Raw genomic sequence first — 17,675 nt, 5'->3', positions numbered from 1 at the left:
TTTAGTCTTTTTACTTACAGTGAGGGAAAATAGTATTTGATCCCCTGCTGATTTTGTACGTTTGCCCACTGACAAAGAAATGATCAGTCTATAATTTTAATCTTAGGTTTATTTAAACAGTGAGAGACAGAATAACAAAAACATCCAGAAAAACGCATGTCAAAAATGTTAGAAATTGATTAGCATTTTAATGACGGAAATAAGTATTTGACCCCCACTCAATCAGAAAGATTTGTCTCCCAGGTGTCTTTTATATAGGTAACGAGCTGAGATTAGGAGCACACTCTTGAAGGGAGTGCTCCTAATCTCAGTTTGTTACCTGTATAAAAGACACCTGTCCACAGAAGCAATCAATCAATCATTGTCAATGATCTCAAGGCAGCTGGGACCATAGTCACCAAGAAAACAATTGGTAACACACTACGCCTTGAAGGACTGAAATCCTGCAGCGCCCGCAAGGTCCCCCTGCTCAAGAAAGCACATATACATGCCCGTCTGAAGTTTGCCAATGAACATCTGAATGATTCAGAGGACAACTGGGTAAAGGTGTTGTGGTCAGATGAGACCAAAATTGAGCTCTTTGGCATCAACTCAACTTGCCGTGTTTGGAGGAGGAGGAATGCTGCCTATGACCCCAAGAACACCATCCCCACCGTCAAACATGGAGGTGGAAACATTATGCTTTGGGGGTGTTTTTCTAAGGGGACAGGACAACTTCACCGCATCAAAGGGACGATGGACGGGGCCATGTACCCTCAAATCTTGGGTGAGAACCTCCTTCCCCCAGCCAGGACATTGAAAATGGGTCGTGGATTGGTATTCCAGCATGACAATGACCCAAAACACACGGCCAAGCCAACAAAGGAGTGGCTCAAGAATAAGCAGATTAGGGTCCTGGAGTGGCCTAGCCAGTCTACAGACCTTAATCCCATAGAAAATCTGTGGAGGGAGCTGAAGGTCCGAGTTGCCAAACGTCAGCCTCGAAACCTTAATGACTTGGAGAAGATCTGCAAAGAGGAGTGGGACAAAATCCCTCCTGAGATGTGTGCAAACCTGGTGGCCAACTACAAGAAACGTCTGACCTCAGATTGCCAACAAGGGTTTTGCTACCATGTACTAACTCATGTTTTGCAGAGTGGTCAAATACTTATTTCCCTCATTAAAATGTAAATCAATTTATAACATTTTTGACATGCGTTTTTCTGGATTTTTGTTGTTGTTATTCTGTCTCTCGCTGTTCAAATAAACTTACCATTAAAATTAGACCGATAATTTCTTTGTCAGTGGGCAAACGTACAAAATCAGCAGGGATCAAATACTTTTTCCCTCACTGTATGTACTTTATACCACTGAAAAGTATTGTTTATAGTAGCTTGTCCATTAATTAAGTACAATTTTTAATGACTGGGTTCAAAAATGATTGTTTTCATTTACATATTCAGAGGGATATCCCCAAAACATCATTTCTTACAATGCATTTGTCAGACGCTCTTATCCAGAGCGACATGCAATCAGTGCGTGCATCTTAAAATAGCTAGATGAGGCAACTACAATAAGTAAATTTTTCCTCAAATAAAGTTAATCAGCAAAGTTAGTGCTAATAGTTAATTACAATAGAAACCCTCAACCTGTGCTTCCAGACCCCCTCGAACTACAGAACACATCCTGATTTGTATTAACATACAAGAGGTAAATAGGACATGTGGGAAACAATGAGATCTTAGCAGTTTGAGGCAGCCTTACATCACACCATGGTGATGCACATCACCACAGAGACATAGTTTAATGCTTGGGGCTAATAGAGAACAGAGGGACATTACATAGGGACATTAACAGTTGAAGGTGTCAACCCTGAGAATGAGGGTCTTTTGAGGTGATGGTCCATCTAGTGTAGAGGTTCATCCTTCTTGAGGGTGGACACCTTGGCCCGACCGTGGAAGGAGACAATAGCAAGAACCATACATACAAAAGACCAACGCTCTATTTTGCAGTCCTTCAAAACACCTTTCCTAGACAGAATGTCTCTGCATAATCTAATGCACATGTAACGTATTTGTGAAGATAGCTCCCCCTTCTGGTTGGTCCAGGTTCTGACTCCGGGTAAACTACAGGTGTACAACAGGTGGGCAGTTCATAGTTAATAACCGAACGGTCGTTGGTTCGAGCAGACTAGGTGAAACAGTCTGTGCCCTTGAGCAAGGCACTTAACGCTAATTGCTCCTGTAAGTCGCTCTGGATAAGGGCGTCTGCTAAATGTAAAAAGACTAACTGGTGCTTTTGACACACACACACACACACCACTGAGTACAATGCCAGCCGAGTTTCCCAGTTGGATAAATCATAACGCCAAAAAGTCTAGAAAACAAGCATGTACCATATTCTCAAAATGTATTACTCTATTTAAACATTGATATTTAGACAAACAGAAAATGGCCTAAAAACATTTCATTTTTGTGAAATTTAATTGAAAAACAATGGCAATAAAAAAGGCTTCCAGTATTTTTGACAATTGCTCAACAATGGTTTTAAGTTTCAATGCTTTCAGACATTTAAAAATAAAATATGGTTCTCTCTACTGTTTAAATGCTGTGTCTTGGCTGCTTTACACTATCTACTAAAAAATAATAATTCATTGTCTTCTATTAACCTCTTGTACAAGGCATTCAAAGCCATGTGCCAAAATCACTTAATATTTTAACCCCCAATGAGAATGAAAAAAACCAAACACTATTGCATCTCCATAACCTAAATAATTCTGCAGTGAAAATATGCAAATATTGCGAGACGTGCATGTTTAAATTCACAAATTAGAATATTCCATTTCTTGCTTCGGTTAATATTATAACTATTACATTGATCTGTTGATTGGTCAAAACTACACCTAAGAAACAATGCACCCAAATCATGTCATTATTTTTAACTGTACATGCATCCCTGTAAACTATACAGTTCAACAGCTTCCTCTGCAGGGTTTTTGACAAACAACTCACGTTGACTCAAGAGAAAGTGGCTCTTGGTTCATGTAAATGCTATCATCCTCCATCAATGTTCTCATTCAAGGGGTGTATTTTGGGGAATATAACACAGGCATTTGGATGAGAGCATTCAAGGCCTCTAGTCCACACAGGCCTTCCATGTGTCTAGTCTATCCACTGTCCTTCACCAGGACTGAGGTGACCAGCACCTCCTCCCTTCAGTCTAGTAGCTGAACATCTGCTGTGTTGTGTTGGCCTGCTGTTGCTGTGCCGCCTGGGCTTGTCTAGCCTGCTCTGGGGTCTGGGTCTCAGAGTCCTGGGCGTCACCTGGAGCCCCCTCTGCTACAGGGGTGACCTGAGCCCCCTCAGCCTGCGTGACAGGCCTCCAGGCCAGGGTGGGGGCCTCCAGGGGGTGGCCCATTGGGTTGACGAAGGTGGTAAGGTTGATAAAGTGGGCGACCGACTGTGGCCCAGTACTGGCACCTCCAGGCCCCACCGTCTCGGTCGTGAGCTCGGCAGGCCGGTTGTGGAGCATGGCGGAGCCGCTGACCGTGTCGAAGGTGACAGTGAGGATGGAGCTGTCCAGAGTGAGGGGCCGGTGGTCGCTGGCTGTCAGGTGGCCCACGGCTACAGGCTGCAGGCTGGTGAACTGGGCAGGGGCATGGGTGGTGATGGGGGTCACTGTGATGTTGGTCAGCCCCACTGAGCTGTTGGGGGAGGAGGCGGAGGACACGTTGGGGTCGGCCAGCACCACCACCTACAACAGCACCATCCACACTGGGTCAGAGCATACACTACTAACAGTAATGATAGAATCACAATCTACAAACGATGTTGTGGACAATATGGAAAACTTTAAGGCCAGGTGCAGTCAAAAAATGATTTTCCTGCGTTTTATATACACTGAGTGTACAAAACATAAGGAACACTGCTCTTCCCATGACATAGCTTTCACCTGGTCAGTATATGATCCCTTATTGATGTCACCTGTTAAATCCACTTCAATCAGTGTAGATGAAGGGGAGGAGACAGGTTAAAGAAGGAATATTAAGCCTTGAGACAATTAAGACATGGTTTGTGTGTGTGCCCTTCAGAGGGCGAATGGTTAAGACAAAAGATTTAAGTGATATTTGAACGGGGTATGGAATTAGGTGCCAGGCGCACTGGTTTGAGTGTGAAAAGAACTGAAACTCTCCTGGGTTTTTCATGCTCAACAGTTTCCTGTGTGTGTATCAAGAATGGTCTACCACCCAAAATACATCCAGTCAACTTGACAACTGTGGGAAGCATCCCTGTGAAACACTTTCAACACCTTGTAGTCCATGTCCTGACAAATTTAGGCTGTTCTAAGCGCAAAAAGGAGTGCAACTCAATTAGGAGGGTATTACAGTGAGCTATGTAAAGAATCCAGTATATAAATAAGAGCTATAGAGCTCTGTTAGAGTGAACATCGGGTTCTTGGTCACCTCCCTGACCAAGGCCCTTCTCCCCAGATTGCTCAGTTTGGTCAGATCTTGGTGGTTCCAAACTTCTTCCATTTAAGAATGATGGAGGCCACTGTGTTCTCGGGAACCTTCAATGCTGCATAATCTTTTTGGTACCCTTCCCCAGATCTGTGCCTCGACACAATCCTGTCTCGGAGCTCTGCGAACTTGGCTTGGTTTTCGCGGTGACATGCACTGTCAATTATGGGGACCTTATATAAACAGGTGTGCACCATTCCAAAATCATGTCCAATCAATTGAATTTACCACAGGTGATCAACAAGATGATCAGGATTCACTGGAGCTCAATTTCGAGTCGCATAGCTATGGGTCTGAATACATTTAAATAAGGTATAACTGGGTATTGTGTGTAGATTGCTTTTTTAAAATCCATTTTAGAATAAGGCTGTAACGTAACAAAATGTGGAAAAAGTCAAGGAGTCAAACTTTCCAAAGGCACTGTATATACATGGGACAGCAGCGTTGGATGTGTGTGTGTGAATATAGGCATATGCATGCGTTTGAGTGTATAGATAAATACAGGAGTCTGCTTGTGTATGAGGTGTGTGTTCTTAAGAATGCAATTTCCTTATTGGAATTTGGCCTTTAGGTACCCTCTCTAATGCCAGAGGTCACCATAAAGTATGTCTTACTTAATGGTATCTATGCCCTTGAGCCATTTAAGAAAAATAAATAAATTCAGCCATGGGTGTTTTTAGGCGATTAAGATGTTTCAAATGTATAGTCTATTCAACCCCAAGGTCTCAGCCTTGATTTAATGCTTTGGCACCGGGCACAGAAGGATGAAACAACAAACAGATAAGGCAAGAGTATTTAGGTCTGCCCTCCCCTCTGTAGGGGGGAGAGATTTGCTGCAAACCGGTTAGTTTGTCAAGAACTGCAACGCTGTTGGGTTCACGCTAAACAGTTCCCCGTGTGTAACAACAATGGCCCCCCACCCAAAGGACAGCCTGCCAACTTAACAACTGTGGGAAGCATTGGAGTCAACATAGGCCTGCATCCCTGTGGAACGCTTTAGACACCTTGTAGTCCATGCCCCGACAAATTGAGGCTGTTGAGGACAAAAGGGGGTGCAACTCAATATTAGGAAGGTGATCCTAATGTTTTGTACACTAAATGTTTATTTCCACACAAGGTTAGACGAGGCACAACAGCTGTTTGAAAAGACCGCCTGAAATTTCAGCCTGTTTTGGTGGGACAATCACCACGCCCTTCCATGCGGTAAATCACCACGCCCTTCCATGCGGTAAATCACCACGCTCTTCCATGCGGTAAATCACCACGCCCTTCCATGCGGTAAATCACCACGCCCTTCCATGCGGTAAATCACCACGCCCTTCCATGCGGTAAATCACCACGCCCTTCCATGCGGTAAATCACCACGCCCTTCCATGCGGTAAATCACCACGCCCTTCCATGCGGTAAATCACCACGCCCTTCCATGCGCTAAATCACCACGCCCTTCCATGCGGTAAATTAGTTAACTTCGAGTGTAGGGGGCAGTATTTTTTGTTTTTGGCAAAAAAAAAAAAAACGTACCCATTTGAAACTGCATATTTCTCAGGCCCAGAAACTAGAATATGCATATAATTGTCAGATTAGGATAGACAACTCTAAAGTTTCCAAAACTGTCAAAAAATTGTCTGTGAGTATAACAGAACTGATATTGCAAGCGAAAACCTGAGGAAGTGCTGATTTTCCTGAAAGCTCTCTGTTCCATTGGATGCCTTGCCTCCATTTAAAGGGATATCAACCAGATTCCCTTTCCTATGGCTTCCTCAAGCTGTGAACAGTCTTTAGACATATTTTCAGGCTTTTATTTTGAAAAATGAGCAAGAAAGAACTAATCGCGTCAGTGGGTGGCAGCAGAGTTTTTCATGGCAATGGCCATTTTCTCTCTCTCGCCTATAGCAGAAGCTACATATCGGTTGACATAATTGATTATATATTGTAAAAACAACCTGAGGATTGATTATAAACATTTGACATCTTTCTACGCACTTTACGGATACTATTTGCGATGTCGTGACCGCTCGACCCTGTGGATTTCTGAACATAACGCGCCAAACAAATGGAGGTATTTTGGATATAAAAATAATCTTTATGGAACAAAAGGAACATTTATTGTGTAACTGGGAGTCTCGTGAGTGCAAACATCTGAAGATCATGAAAGGTAAGCGATTTAATTTATTGCTTTTCTGACTTTCGTGACCAAGCTGTTTGTAATATTTTGTCTACTGAGAGAGATGTTCTTACATAAAACGCTTGTTGTGCTTTCGCCGAAAAGCTTTATTGAAATCTGACACGCCAGGTGGATTAACAACAAGCTAAGCTGTGTTTTGTTATATTGCACTTGTGATTTCATGAAAATTAAATATTTTTAGTAATTTGGCACTGTGCAATTCAGCGGATGTTGACAAAAATGATCCCGCTAACGGGATGGGTGAGTCAAGAAGTTTTAATAGACCAATTAGAGAGTTCCAAACCTCTCTGCCAATAACAGTTCATTTTCAGTTTTCCCCTCTAGACAAACCACTCCGACAGTCCTAGCAAAATTGTTTTAGAAATTGCTCTTTGCTAAGAAGCCATTTCATTTAACACAATAAGGTACTTAATTGTTACCCAGAAATAATTTGATATTGGGGTGAAAACAGCTACATTGGACCTTTAAAATCCCATTATCCACAGCATTAATCAAGACATGTATAATGGACAGATGGACCCAATTGCAATAAATAAAATCTCTAACCTAATATAATTGCTAACATAGATGATCTGACAAATACATGACCCACCCACCTGCTGTATACTCTGCACAGCAGAGCTGGTCTCATCTCCCACTATGGTGGTGGTGTACTGTACTCCTTTGCCTGTGAAGTCAGCGTACTCGTCAGAGTCTGACAGCTCCGGCTCCTCCAGCTGTTTCTGCTTCTTCCTGGGCGGCCGTGGGGTCCGCTGGGGCCTCTCCCCAGAAAGAGCCTCCTTCTCCAGGGTTAGAGTGGGCTGTGAGGGTGGTATGAGAACCAAGAATATTAAAATAGTTCCATCTCTGCATATAGTGTAGTTAGCTCACCACCATATGGCACTCCTACCTGCACAATGCTGATGCTTGACTCATCGATTGTTGAGTCTTCTTGGAGCTCGTCAAACTCATCTATTCTCACAGTGACCACCTGGGGTAGGAAAGAGCACAAGTTTAAATAAAGCTGAGACTTCACCATCAATGACAGGTGGGATAGGAAATTATGTTGAAAAGAGAGCTGGGCCTGGTCTGGAAAACATAATAGAAAATGTCAGTTTTAGCTGACACTAAGAACTCCATTCAAGATGTGGTAGATCTCATGTATATACTGTCCCAGCTCACCTCGGGGTGTCTATGGTTTAACCCCTACTGTCCCAGCTCACCTCGGGGTGTCTATGGTTTAACCCCTACTGTCCCAGCTCACCTCGGGGTGTCTATGGTTTAACCCCTACTGTCCCAGCTCACCTCGGGGTGTCTATGGTTTAACCCCTACTGTCCCAGCTCACCTCGGGGTGTCTATGGTTTAACCCCTACTGTCCCAGCTCACCTCGGGGTGTCTATGCTTTAACCCCTACTGTCCCAGCTCACCTCGGGGTGTCTATGGTTTAACCCCTACTGTCCCAGCTCACCTCGGGGTGTCTATGCTTTAACCCCTACTGTCCCAGCTCACCTCGGGGTGTTTGCGCCTCATGTGGCGGTTCATGGAGGCTCGGGTGGACACCTTGGTGCCACACATGTGACAGCTCTGGGCCTCCACCTTCTCATGCGTCAGCTGCACATGCTTCTGGAGCATGTATTCTGTCACATACTTCTTATCACACACCGCACACGACCACGTCTTCCCCACTGGGGAGCGAGAGAGAGAAATCTAATAACGGTTCTCAAACAGAAGGTATTCGTGGAGTTGTCCAAAACGAAAACATACAATGGGAAACGCCGATCCAGGAACTTGCCTGTGTGAATGAGCTTGTGTGTCTCCATGGTGTTCCTCTCACTGAAGGTCTTCCCACACAACTCACACATGAAGTCCTTTATTCCTGCAGGAGTAGAAACGGTACATCAGTGTAAGCCTTAACCAAATAAGCCCTTTGTACCTTACAGAGACAACCAAGCTAATGAAGCGTGTAAGATATGACACATGTTCAGCCATGCATGTTAGCTTACAATGCCCAACCCATGTTTAGAAATGAAAAGTGGCCTTTCTTCACCACTGCCTCTGGGTTGTTTTGTTGTTGCTGGGACCATCTTACCCGTGTGTCTCTTGTAGTGTTTCAGCATGTTGACCTTCTGGGCAAACTTGCGGTTGCACTCCTTACACTCGTACTCTTTGATGCCCTTATGCAGCTTCATATGGTGCCTCAGCGCATGCTTGGTCTTCATCCCTGTAGAAAACACATTGGCTTAAGTTTATCTTAACCCCTGTGGATGCTCTTACCAAAAACAAGTACATGCATGCTTTGATCAGAAAATTTTTCCAATTCATAGAGCCACATATTTCTTGCTATTACTGTTCACGGTAAGTGCTTGGTAAAGGCAAAAACAGCAATTGGAAAAGCCACCACCAATCTAGGTCAATTTGGTCTCAATTTCTAGTCTATTGTGCAAGCGTCTGTACCCCTAACTATTTGACAAAGACAGTTGTCATGGTGACAGCCTCACCTTTCCCACACTCAGCACATAGGAAGTCTCTGACGTTGTCATGGACCCTCAGGTGTTCCTTTAGCATGTCCTTCCTGGCAAACGACTTCCCACACTGGTCACATCCGTGGCTCTTCACCCCTGTGAGAACCACATTACAGAGGATAGCAATCCCCCCCAAAAAGTTGAATAAGCCCATAAAAATCAGATATTCTTTATCATGCCTTCAAGACAAATATTGGGTGGCTAACATAGTGCCAAAATATGTGGTTCATGCGTGCTAAAGAACTAAATTTAATGTGGTCCAGTATCCAGAAAGTATCTTGTTAGAGATGAAGGGTGAGGTTCATACCTGTGTGAATGACCTTGTGTCTCTCCAGGTTGCCGATGCTGTTGAAGATTCGGCCACACATTTCACAGGGGTGGATGTACCTTAGGAGCAAAATGAAAAGTAACAGACAGGGTTATTGTCTGGGTGCTAGTAACGAGCCAAGAAGGAGAGTGTACAACAGTGCACCTGTTTTATGTCCTACATCTCTGTGTCCTGGTCCTTTTGTCTCTCCACCTGTCCTATGTCCCGGTCCCTCATACGTCCCTGTCCCTGTCCCTCATACGTCCCTGTCCCTCATACGTCCCTGTCCCTCATACGTCCCTGTCCCTCATACCTCTGCACTGCAGGGTCTGGGAGCTGTTCTCTGTGGATGACCAGGTGGGCGTTGTAGGTGGCTTTCAGAGCGAAGCGCCGGTTACAGATGATGCAGCCATAACCCCTCTCTTTGTGCAGGTCCATGATGTGCTTCAGGTAGTCTCTGCCCTTGAAGAATGTCACCTAAAACACAAAGACAGATTCGAACAGAGGCCATGGAGAGTGCGAGTGTGCTTGTTTAACCACCACCGTGGTGCGAGTGTGTTTGCGTGACAGAATGTGTGTCGGGATGTAGGCATGCGCGAGAGGTGCGTGACTGACCTGACACTTCTTGCAGCTGTACTTGTGAGTCTCTTGTCCGTAGTCTTCATCCTCTTCATCAGTGTCGTCGCTGCTGTCCACCGAGATGCCAATCTTCCTGATGAACTCCTCCCTCTCCTGCTCGTCCATCAGGGCTATGTCCTGGAGAACACACACAGGAAGTTGAGCAATGACACCATTATGGACCTAGTGTCAATCTCTATTTCTCTTTCATGTTTGAGTGTGAATGAAATGTGTGGTTATGTAGGAGTTCAAAAAGAAGCATGAACTAAACGTTTGATTGCAACATCCATGTAATCTCTCTCACCTTAAAGTGCACGTGAATATGGTCCCTCAGGACGTCCACTCTGAAGAACTTGCGTCCGCAGATCTCACAGGTGTACTTCTTATCTCCGTGAGTCAGCAGATGCTTGTTCATGTTGCTCCTGCAGGAAAACACCTGGACACACACAGTCAGGGTAAATATCTTCTTTCAAGGCTTCTTTTTATTTTGACTCATTTGCCAAATGCCAAAATAAGTATATTTTCAGGTATCCGCGTCACAGCACCTTGCCACAGATAGGACATGCTGAAGGCTCCTTCCTGTATTTGGTCCCTTCCTCCCCATTGGCCTCCAGCTCTTCCCTCTTCAGGTGCTTTGGGTTTGCTGAGACATACAATAACAGTACAGCTAAGCTCAGAGAGAAGGCTGATTGATGCTTTGGGATAGAATACATTTCAGGATCATGAGCCATGCACTTGTAAAAGTTGCAAGCTCTGCTCTGTTGAAATAAACTAATCAAGTACATCATATACTATAACATACTTCAAATTTAGAGACCCACCGGGCAAAAAAATGTAATCAATGTTATTTCCACATTTCAACAACATAAAATCTATGTGAGGACGTTGAATCAATGTGGCAAAACTGATTGGATTTGCAAAAAGTCATCTGTTTTTCACCCAACTTTTAACCTTAATCCAATGAAGTGGTGAAATGTTTTGTTTATCTCACGTTGAATTCATGTTAGTTGTCAACAACCACATTTAAATCAAAACTAGACGTTGAGCTGACATCTGTGCCCAGCGGGGAGTATCACCAAAATAGTCATCAATAGAGATGGATCATGTCCCCCTGGTCCCTCTGCCAGTACTGACCCACAGTGTGTCTCTTCTGGTGGTCCTGCATAACGTCTTTGCGGTAGAACATCTTGCTGCAGATCTCACAGGCGTACAGCTTCTCTCCGTGCTTCTTCTTGTGCTTAGACAGGTTACTGTTGGTGGAGAAGAACCTCGAGCAGATCTCACACTGGAACGTCTTGTCATCTGCCACCACAGGAACAACAAACAATCTGACGTGTCATTCAATGAAATAAATAATGGATGGATAGGATACTGTGTCAAAGTCATCGATGGGACAACGAAGCCATACAGCACAACAGTAAAGTAACATACAGAAGTATTTCAAAGATGGATAAAGACAGCGGACATCTAAACAAAATGGCCTGCAACTAAATCATGTTTTATTAATTCATGCTGCACTTACCGGTTCTACAGTTGTGGAACTCTAATGCATTCTCCAGACGGAAGGCTTTGTCGCATGTGTTACATTTGTACCTGTACTCCACATCGGGCTGAGGGAGCGACGGACACACACACAATGTACAGTGAATCAAGGAGCTAGCCACTTCAACACAAACAGTGACTATCCTGGGCAAAAGCTGTAAAGGCCAAAATGTTGAGCATTGATCTAGGTGCGCCTACCTCATTTTTGCTGTGCTTGTATGAGATGTGCTGCTTCAAGCTCTCCTTGCGGCTGAACATCTTGTCACATTCATCACATTTAAAGAGCTTATCACCTAAAGAGAGCACAGACAAATAAAACATATGCACTTGTGTGTCTGTATGATATGATTAGTAAACACTGATCTCCACATATTCCATCTCTTTTCTCTGAAGAGCGGTGTTAGGAACAGTTCAGTAAGACTGCCACAAAAAAAGGGGACAAAAAACAGAGGGGGGAGAGGAGAGAGCATTACCGTGGGAGCGGATGTGTCTGTTGAGGTTGCTGCTGTTCTGGAAGACCTTGTTGCAGAGGGTGCACTTGTACAGCCTCTTATGGTCTCCTCCCTGTCTCAGGAACCTCTTCCTCGACCCAGGCCTGAGGAAGAGGGAACAAGGACAAGAGAGAGTGGAGGGAGTGAGAGAGAGGAGAGGGACAGGACAGAGTGAGAGAGGAGAGGGACAGGACAGAGTGAGAGAGAGAGAGGAGAGGGACAGGACAGAGTGAGAGAGAGAGAGAGAGGAGAGGGACAGGACAGAGTAGAGAGTGGAGAGAGAGAGAGGGACAGGACAGAGTGGGGAGTGGAGAGAGAGAAAGGAGAGGGACAGGACAGAGTAGAGAGAGTGGAGGGAGTGAGAGAGAGGAGAGGGACAGGACAGAGTAGAGAGAGTGGAGGGAGTGAGCGAGAGGAGGGGGACAGGACAGAGTAGAGTGCGAGCATGCCTGGTATCTTTCTAAGTCTATGGAAGAACTGATTGATGTTAATTGTACTTCAAAAGGAAATATGTGTACTGTAAATAAAGCATGCAATTGAAAGGTGAACTGCAGTTGAAGGATAGCAATGGAAAATGATGACTCGACTAAGAGGCATTTATTTTGGCTCAGTCAGTTATGACATAGTGGATAGGGTGTTGATCCTTACATCCCAGCTGAGAGCAGGGTGCGGGTCACCCTAGGCATAGTGACAGCCACCCCGTCAGGGCCGATCTCCAGGTCATTGCCATCCAGCATGGCCTCTCCTCCGTCTGCAGGGACAGTGTTGAGGGCTTTCTCCGCTGGCTCCAAAAAGGCTGCAACTCGAAGCAGGAAGGTATGAATATAATTCACATTTTAGGGGAGAATGTGGTGGAAACGGAGCAGTGCATGTGAAGGGGTAGTCAATAATGTAACATCATAAGAGGTGGAATATGTCTCACTTTTCTTCTTTGCTGCTATAGTTGCAGTGCTAGGTTTCCGTCCTCCTTTGGCCCTCTTCCCCGGCCTGCCCAGCCTTCTTTTGGGAGCTGGCAGAGGAGGAGCTGGGATGGGCTCAGCACTGAGGCCGTCGTCAGGGGTTACCAGTTCTGCTTCCTCCTGCTGCTGGGACTGGTCGTCAGGGGGCGGGGCTACATCTTTCACTTCCTGCAGGTGGCTCAGTAGGTGGTCTGGGAAGAAGACAGGCGGAAGGATGGGGAAATTGAGCCTTTCATGTAAAAACAGAAGAGCACCTCGTCCTCTTCACTACGGTCCTGATTAATACGAGCAATTCAGCTGCCCGTCTTCAGCCAGCTCTGAAGCCCTCAACCATCATGCCTCCCTTCTATGTAATGCAAGTGCTAGTGTTCATGAGGAGGAACTGTGTTTTCTGGCTCCAGCAGCAGAGATGCTGCTCCAGTTTCAACTGTTCTGCCTGTGGCTATAGAACCCTGACCTGTCCCAGACCTGCTGTTTTCAACTCTCTAGAGACAGCAGAGGAGCGGTAGAGATACTCAATGATCGGCTATGAAAAGCCAACTGATATTTACTCCTGAGGTGCTGACCTGTTGCATCCTCTACAACCACTGTGATTATTATTATTTGACCCTCCTGGTAATCTATGAACATTTGAACATCTTGGCCATGTTCTGTTATAATCTCCACCCACCACAGCCAGAAGAGGACTGGCCACCCCACACAGCCTGGTTTCTCGCTAGGTTTCTTTGTAGGTTCCGGCCTTTCTAGGGAGTTTTTCCTAGCCACTGTGCTTCTACACCTGCATTGCTTGCTGTTTGGGATTTTAGGCTGAGTTTCTGTACAGCACTTTGAGATATCAGCTGATGTAAGAAGAGCTTTATAAATAAAGTTGATTGATTATCTACTTCTCCTTCCCTGACTTTCTATGGCTAGTCTTGGTGGTGTGGAGGTCACTCACCGGTCAGGAGCTCTGGCTCCATAAACACAGCCCTTGCCTATTGGACACAAAGCATGGGTCGGGTCAACCCAGCAAGATCGGGCGTGTGGTGGTTTCTCTAAAACATACTTACTGTCCACTACAGCTGAACGAAACCCTGTGGCCATTATTCATTTCTGAAATGTATTCGGATCATATCATTCATATGAATGATATGGGTAGTTATTCCTCAAATGTTAATGGGCTGAATAATATGTGGCTGAACTGTTACTGTAACAGAAAGGGATCATTATTCACTTGTTGACAGCAGAGGTATTTCCTCTAACAGTGGTTTCATGAGAAGGTGTTGATGATGTACGCCCAGAAAGTATGTGGCATCTCTGGGAGTGAGCTCACCTGCATCATTCTCTCCAACCACTAGGGCCTGTGACACTCCAGCTTTATTCAAAGCCCCCTCTGGCATGGTAGAGGTGGTATCCACAACTGAGAGATAAGGGAGGAACAAAAACAGGACAACACAGTCATATATTTCATATTGATTAAGCGCCTAGCAATCGAACCCTTAGTTGATCTGCGTTAACAGAAGGGTTCACGCTACAGTACACCCGTTTGCATCTCAGGGGACAATAATGCTGAATCTAGTCTGCCAGAGGGGCTCCATACCTGCTGGTGGTGGATGGACTGGGGCCTTCAGCATGGGCCTCTCCATCTTCTTGGCATAGAAGGCCCCATACCAAACCCTCAGCTCAGACCCTGGCAGCACATCCTGGGGAAAAGACAGAGGGTTACCTTATGAAAGAGAAGGGAACCATCTGTGTCTCCTGGAAGAGATCTCTCTCCCATTTGTTCACCACCTAGTGTGTAGTGATGTATTGGCCATGGACACTAAATAGTATGCTAGTGTGGATATCGGGACATATCCAATAAAGAATTACCAAAACTGTCCTCAGTTGCTTTGTTTGGGGGAGTTGGTATATGATACCTGGGAGGTGTTGAAGTAGACCTCATCGTCCTGCTGGTAAGCAGTCAGGTTCTGGTGCTGATAGTCAGTGGCGGGCCGAACCAGCATCATCCAATTACAGTCATCCTCATTGGCTGAGTCAAAACAGACTACCAGGCCATCTCTCTGGAAGATCTGTCCAGGTCACGAACAAAACCAAAGAATACAGAGAGTGGGATGTTAACACCACCGCAAAGAACACAAACATCTTTCTCCATAATAACAGCAGTCTAAGTTGAGAACACACCTTCAGAGGGAACAGGCCTTCTTTGTCCAGGTGGGATATTCTCCTAGCCTCGAAGGGACCAAACCTGGTCCTCTTGACCAGACGTTGGAGGACAAACACTCCCTCCTTCCCATCTGGCACCTGTCTGATCTCCAGACTCTCCGGCAGAGAGGACCTGACCCACGATAAACAATACAACATCCATCAATACATAGCCTCCTACACTTCTGTTACTCCAATATCAGGTTCAAGATTTGCTGCTTTAAATACACAATTTGTAAGATGACCAGCTAAACTGGAAACCCACTCAACACCCTCTCACTGGGTAGCTTGCATGGTGGACTGTTACTCACCGTGCTCTGCTGAGAACGAATGAGTCCTGTACAGTCACCACTGGACCCAGCTCTGGACACTCTGAGTCATGATACTGCCCACAGTCCTCACACCCTGACAGGTACCATCAAAAAGTCACATATCAGATACCACATCCTCTGATGTCTAAATAGGCACAGGCATGCAACGTGAAATACACACACATGCGCAAGTAGTGCTAGATACACACCACACGCACACATAGTGAGAGAGATACAATAGTAAATCAATGTGCACTATGTCTATATGTACATAGCTACCTCAATTACCTCGTACCCCTACATATTGGCCTGGTACTGGCACCATAGCCATGATATTTTTTACTCTTATTGTTATTCATGGTTCACTTATTACTCGGTCACTACTTCAATATTGCATGTTTAAATCTTTATATTGCATTGTTGGACAAGAACCTGCAAGTAAGTCTAAACCTGTTGTTTACAAAGCGTGTGACAAATAAAATCTGATGCCATTTCAAGGGTATTGAAGTTTTCAGTATACTCACAGATAAACTCATCTGGTTGCTCTGTCATCGTGACAATCTGCACATTCAAGAAAGGGACGTTGTTACTAATCTTCGTAACGTGTGTAATTGTGTATGATTTGTTTTATCTAAATCATAACGTTTAAAGGGGATATCAGCAGTTGATACATCCATTTCTGGACTTTTAAATTAATAATGTATACGCATTGATTCTTGAAGGCTATAACTTTAGTTCAGTGCACGTGTCAAACTCATTCCACCGAGGGCCGAGTGTCTGCGGAATTTGATCCTTCCTTGGACTTGATTGATGAATTCATGTCACGGATTAGAAAGGAACTCCCTTCACCTGGTTGCCTTGGTCTTAATTGAAAGGAAAAACCTGAACCCCAGACAGTAGTGCCTCCATGGAATGAGTTTGACTTCCCTGGTTTAGCGTAACTTTCCATCAGTACCCCAAATATAACTTTATTTTACTCCAATGTTTGTAAACATTGTAAATGTTGGGCATAAACAACACTGTATAGCCTCAATATATGCTTAATACTGTTATTTTGATATATTGGATGGTCAGGCTTTGCATTAATAGCTCAATGAAATTCAGTGGTTGCATTTCTCCAGGCCCACCATCCCTCAGATTTTTACGAATAGAGATGGAGTTGCCGCTTTATTTACAAGCTACATTATTACTTAGAGATTATTACTTCATGATCATAGACGATGTATTTATGTTGCCACTGGTGGTTGTAACATAAATACATTAAGAAATGCCAAATGGGTTCGTCAAATAAATGAATACTGAAGAATGTGTGCAATCCTCTGAAGCAGTTCAAAATAGTGGCAAATGTGAGGCCTACACTTCTTGACTAATGCGGATAACTCAACCTGGAACTATATTCTGGTCAAAAACAGCGGTGTGGTAAATGTATGGGGACCTCAATAAAGCAAAGGCCATTCTTCTCCAGTATGCAAAATTACACTGTGCATTCCACGCTAATAACAATACAGCAGTGGAGTAGCTACATATTAATAAAGACGATCCAGTAAAGAACGGGATCCAGGATTTTAACAGATTCCAAACTCTAGCCGGGTTTTAACTCCGATCTCAGCCTACTCCGTCTTCTGCAGTCATGCAAATGTAACAAAGAACAATCGGCATGGCGGATGGAATGGAGACGCAAACTCCATCTGGAGCCAGTTAATTTCAATGTCAGAACGGCGTTATACTGGACTCTCCGCGAGATTCCGTGTGCACCTCGAAAACTAAAAATATATTTCTGCACGGTGGCACAATTATTGTTTGTTCAAACTGCAGAAGTTAGAAATAAACATGTTACCTGTTTTCCAAACGACTACACATTTATTGAATCCTGACTCCGGGTTGCAATCCGCTCCAAGAAACCGCGCAGGACCGGAAATGCAGTGAAGTGCAGCTTGGGAATCGTAGTTTTCTTCAACCGCTCGAGTTATCAATGGATTGCTAATAAAACAGCTACGTTTTCAAAATATCTAATTCATGACTCGATTTCTTTACACAATTAACGCACATATTTGAATGCACTAGGTCTACATTACGTT

General features: G+C 44.6%; 1 protein-coding gene across 1 annotated transcript; it reads right to left on the bottom strand.

Moving 5' to 3' along the window:
- Positions 1 to 2,443: 2,443 nt before the first annotated feature.
- Positions 2,444 to 17,499, bottom strand: LOC139423091 (PR domain containing 15). Its single transcript, XM_071174735.1, has 25 exons — positions 17,435 to 17,499; positions 16,122 to 16,158; positions 15,598 to 15,691; positions 15,266 to 15,419; positions 15,001 to 15,153; positions 14,682 to 14,784; positions 14,415 to 14,501; positions 13,066 to 13,293; positions 12,792 to 12,939; positions 12,126 to 12,247; positions 11,851 to 11,945; positions 11,633 to 11,720; positions 11,245 to 11,412; positions 10,656 to 10,753; positions 10,415 to 10,546; positions 10,108 to 10,248; positions 9,806 to 9,969; positions 9,493 to 9,572; positions 9,162 to 9,281; positions 8,753 to 8,884; positions 8,456 to 8,539; positions 8,173 to 8,348; positions 7,573 to 7,653; positions 7,280 to 7,483; positions 2,444 to 3,732 (listed from the first exon to the last, which is right to left on the bottom strand). The coding sequence occupies exons 2-25, from the start codon at positions 16,147 to 16,149 to the stop codon at positions 3,199 to 3,201; spliced, it is 3,414 nt and encodes a 1,137-aa protein (XP_071030836.1). The 5' UTR covers positions 16,150 to 16,158; positions 17,435 to 17,499; the 3' UTR covers positions 2,444 to 3,198.
- Between the last annotated feature and the right edge of the window lie 176 nt (positions 17,500 to 17,675).

This window comes from Oncorhynchus clarkii, chromosome 12 (assembly GCF_045791955.1).
Source record: "Oncorhynchus clarkii lewisi isolate Uvic-CL-2024 chromosome 12, UVic_Ocla_1.0, whole genome shotgun sequence".
Classification (NCBI taxonomy): domain Eukaryota; kingdom Metazoa; phylum Chordata; class Actinopteri; order Salmoniformes; family Salmonidae; genus Oncorhynchus; species Oncorhynchus clarkii.
This window is presented reverse-complemented; position numbering and strand designations above follow the sequence as displayed.

Bases quoted from the DNA above. Each gene is read 5' to 3' on its own strand.
- LOC139423091 (XM_071174735.1), bottom strand. From the start codon at position 16,149: ATGACAGAGCAACCAGATGAGTTTATCT. The intron at 11,946-12,125 runs GTAATGCTCTCT...TGCTCTCTTTAG, and splicing joins CAGACACATCCGCTCCCACG to GTGATAAGCTCTTTAAATGT. The intron at 8,349-8,455 runs GCAAGTTCCTGG...CTCGCTCCCCAG, and splicing joins ACACAAGCTCATTCACACAG to TGGGGAAGACGTGGTCGTGT.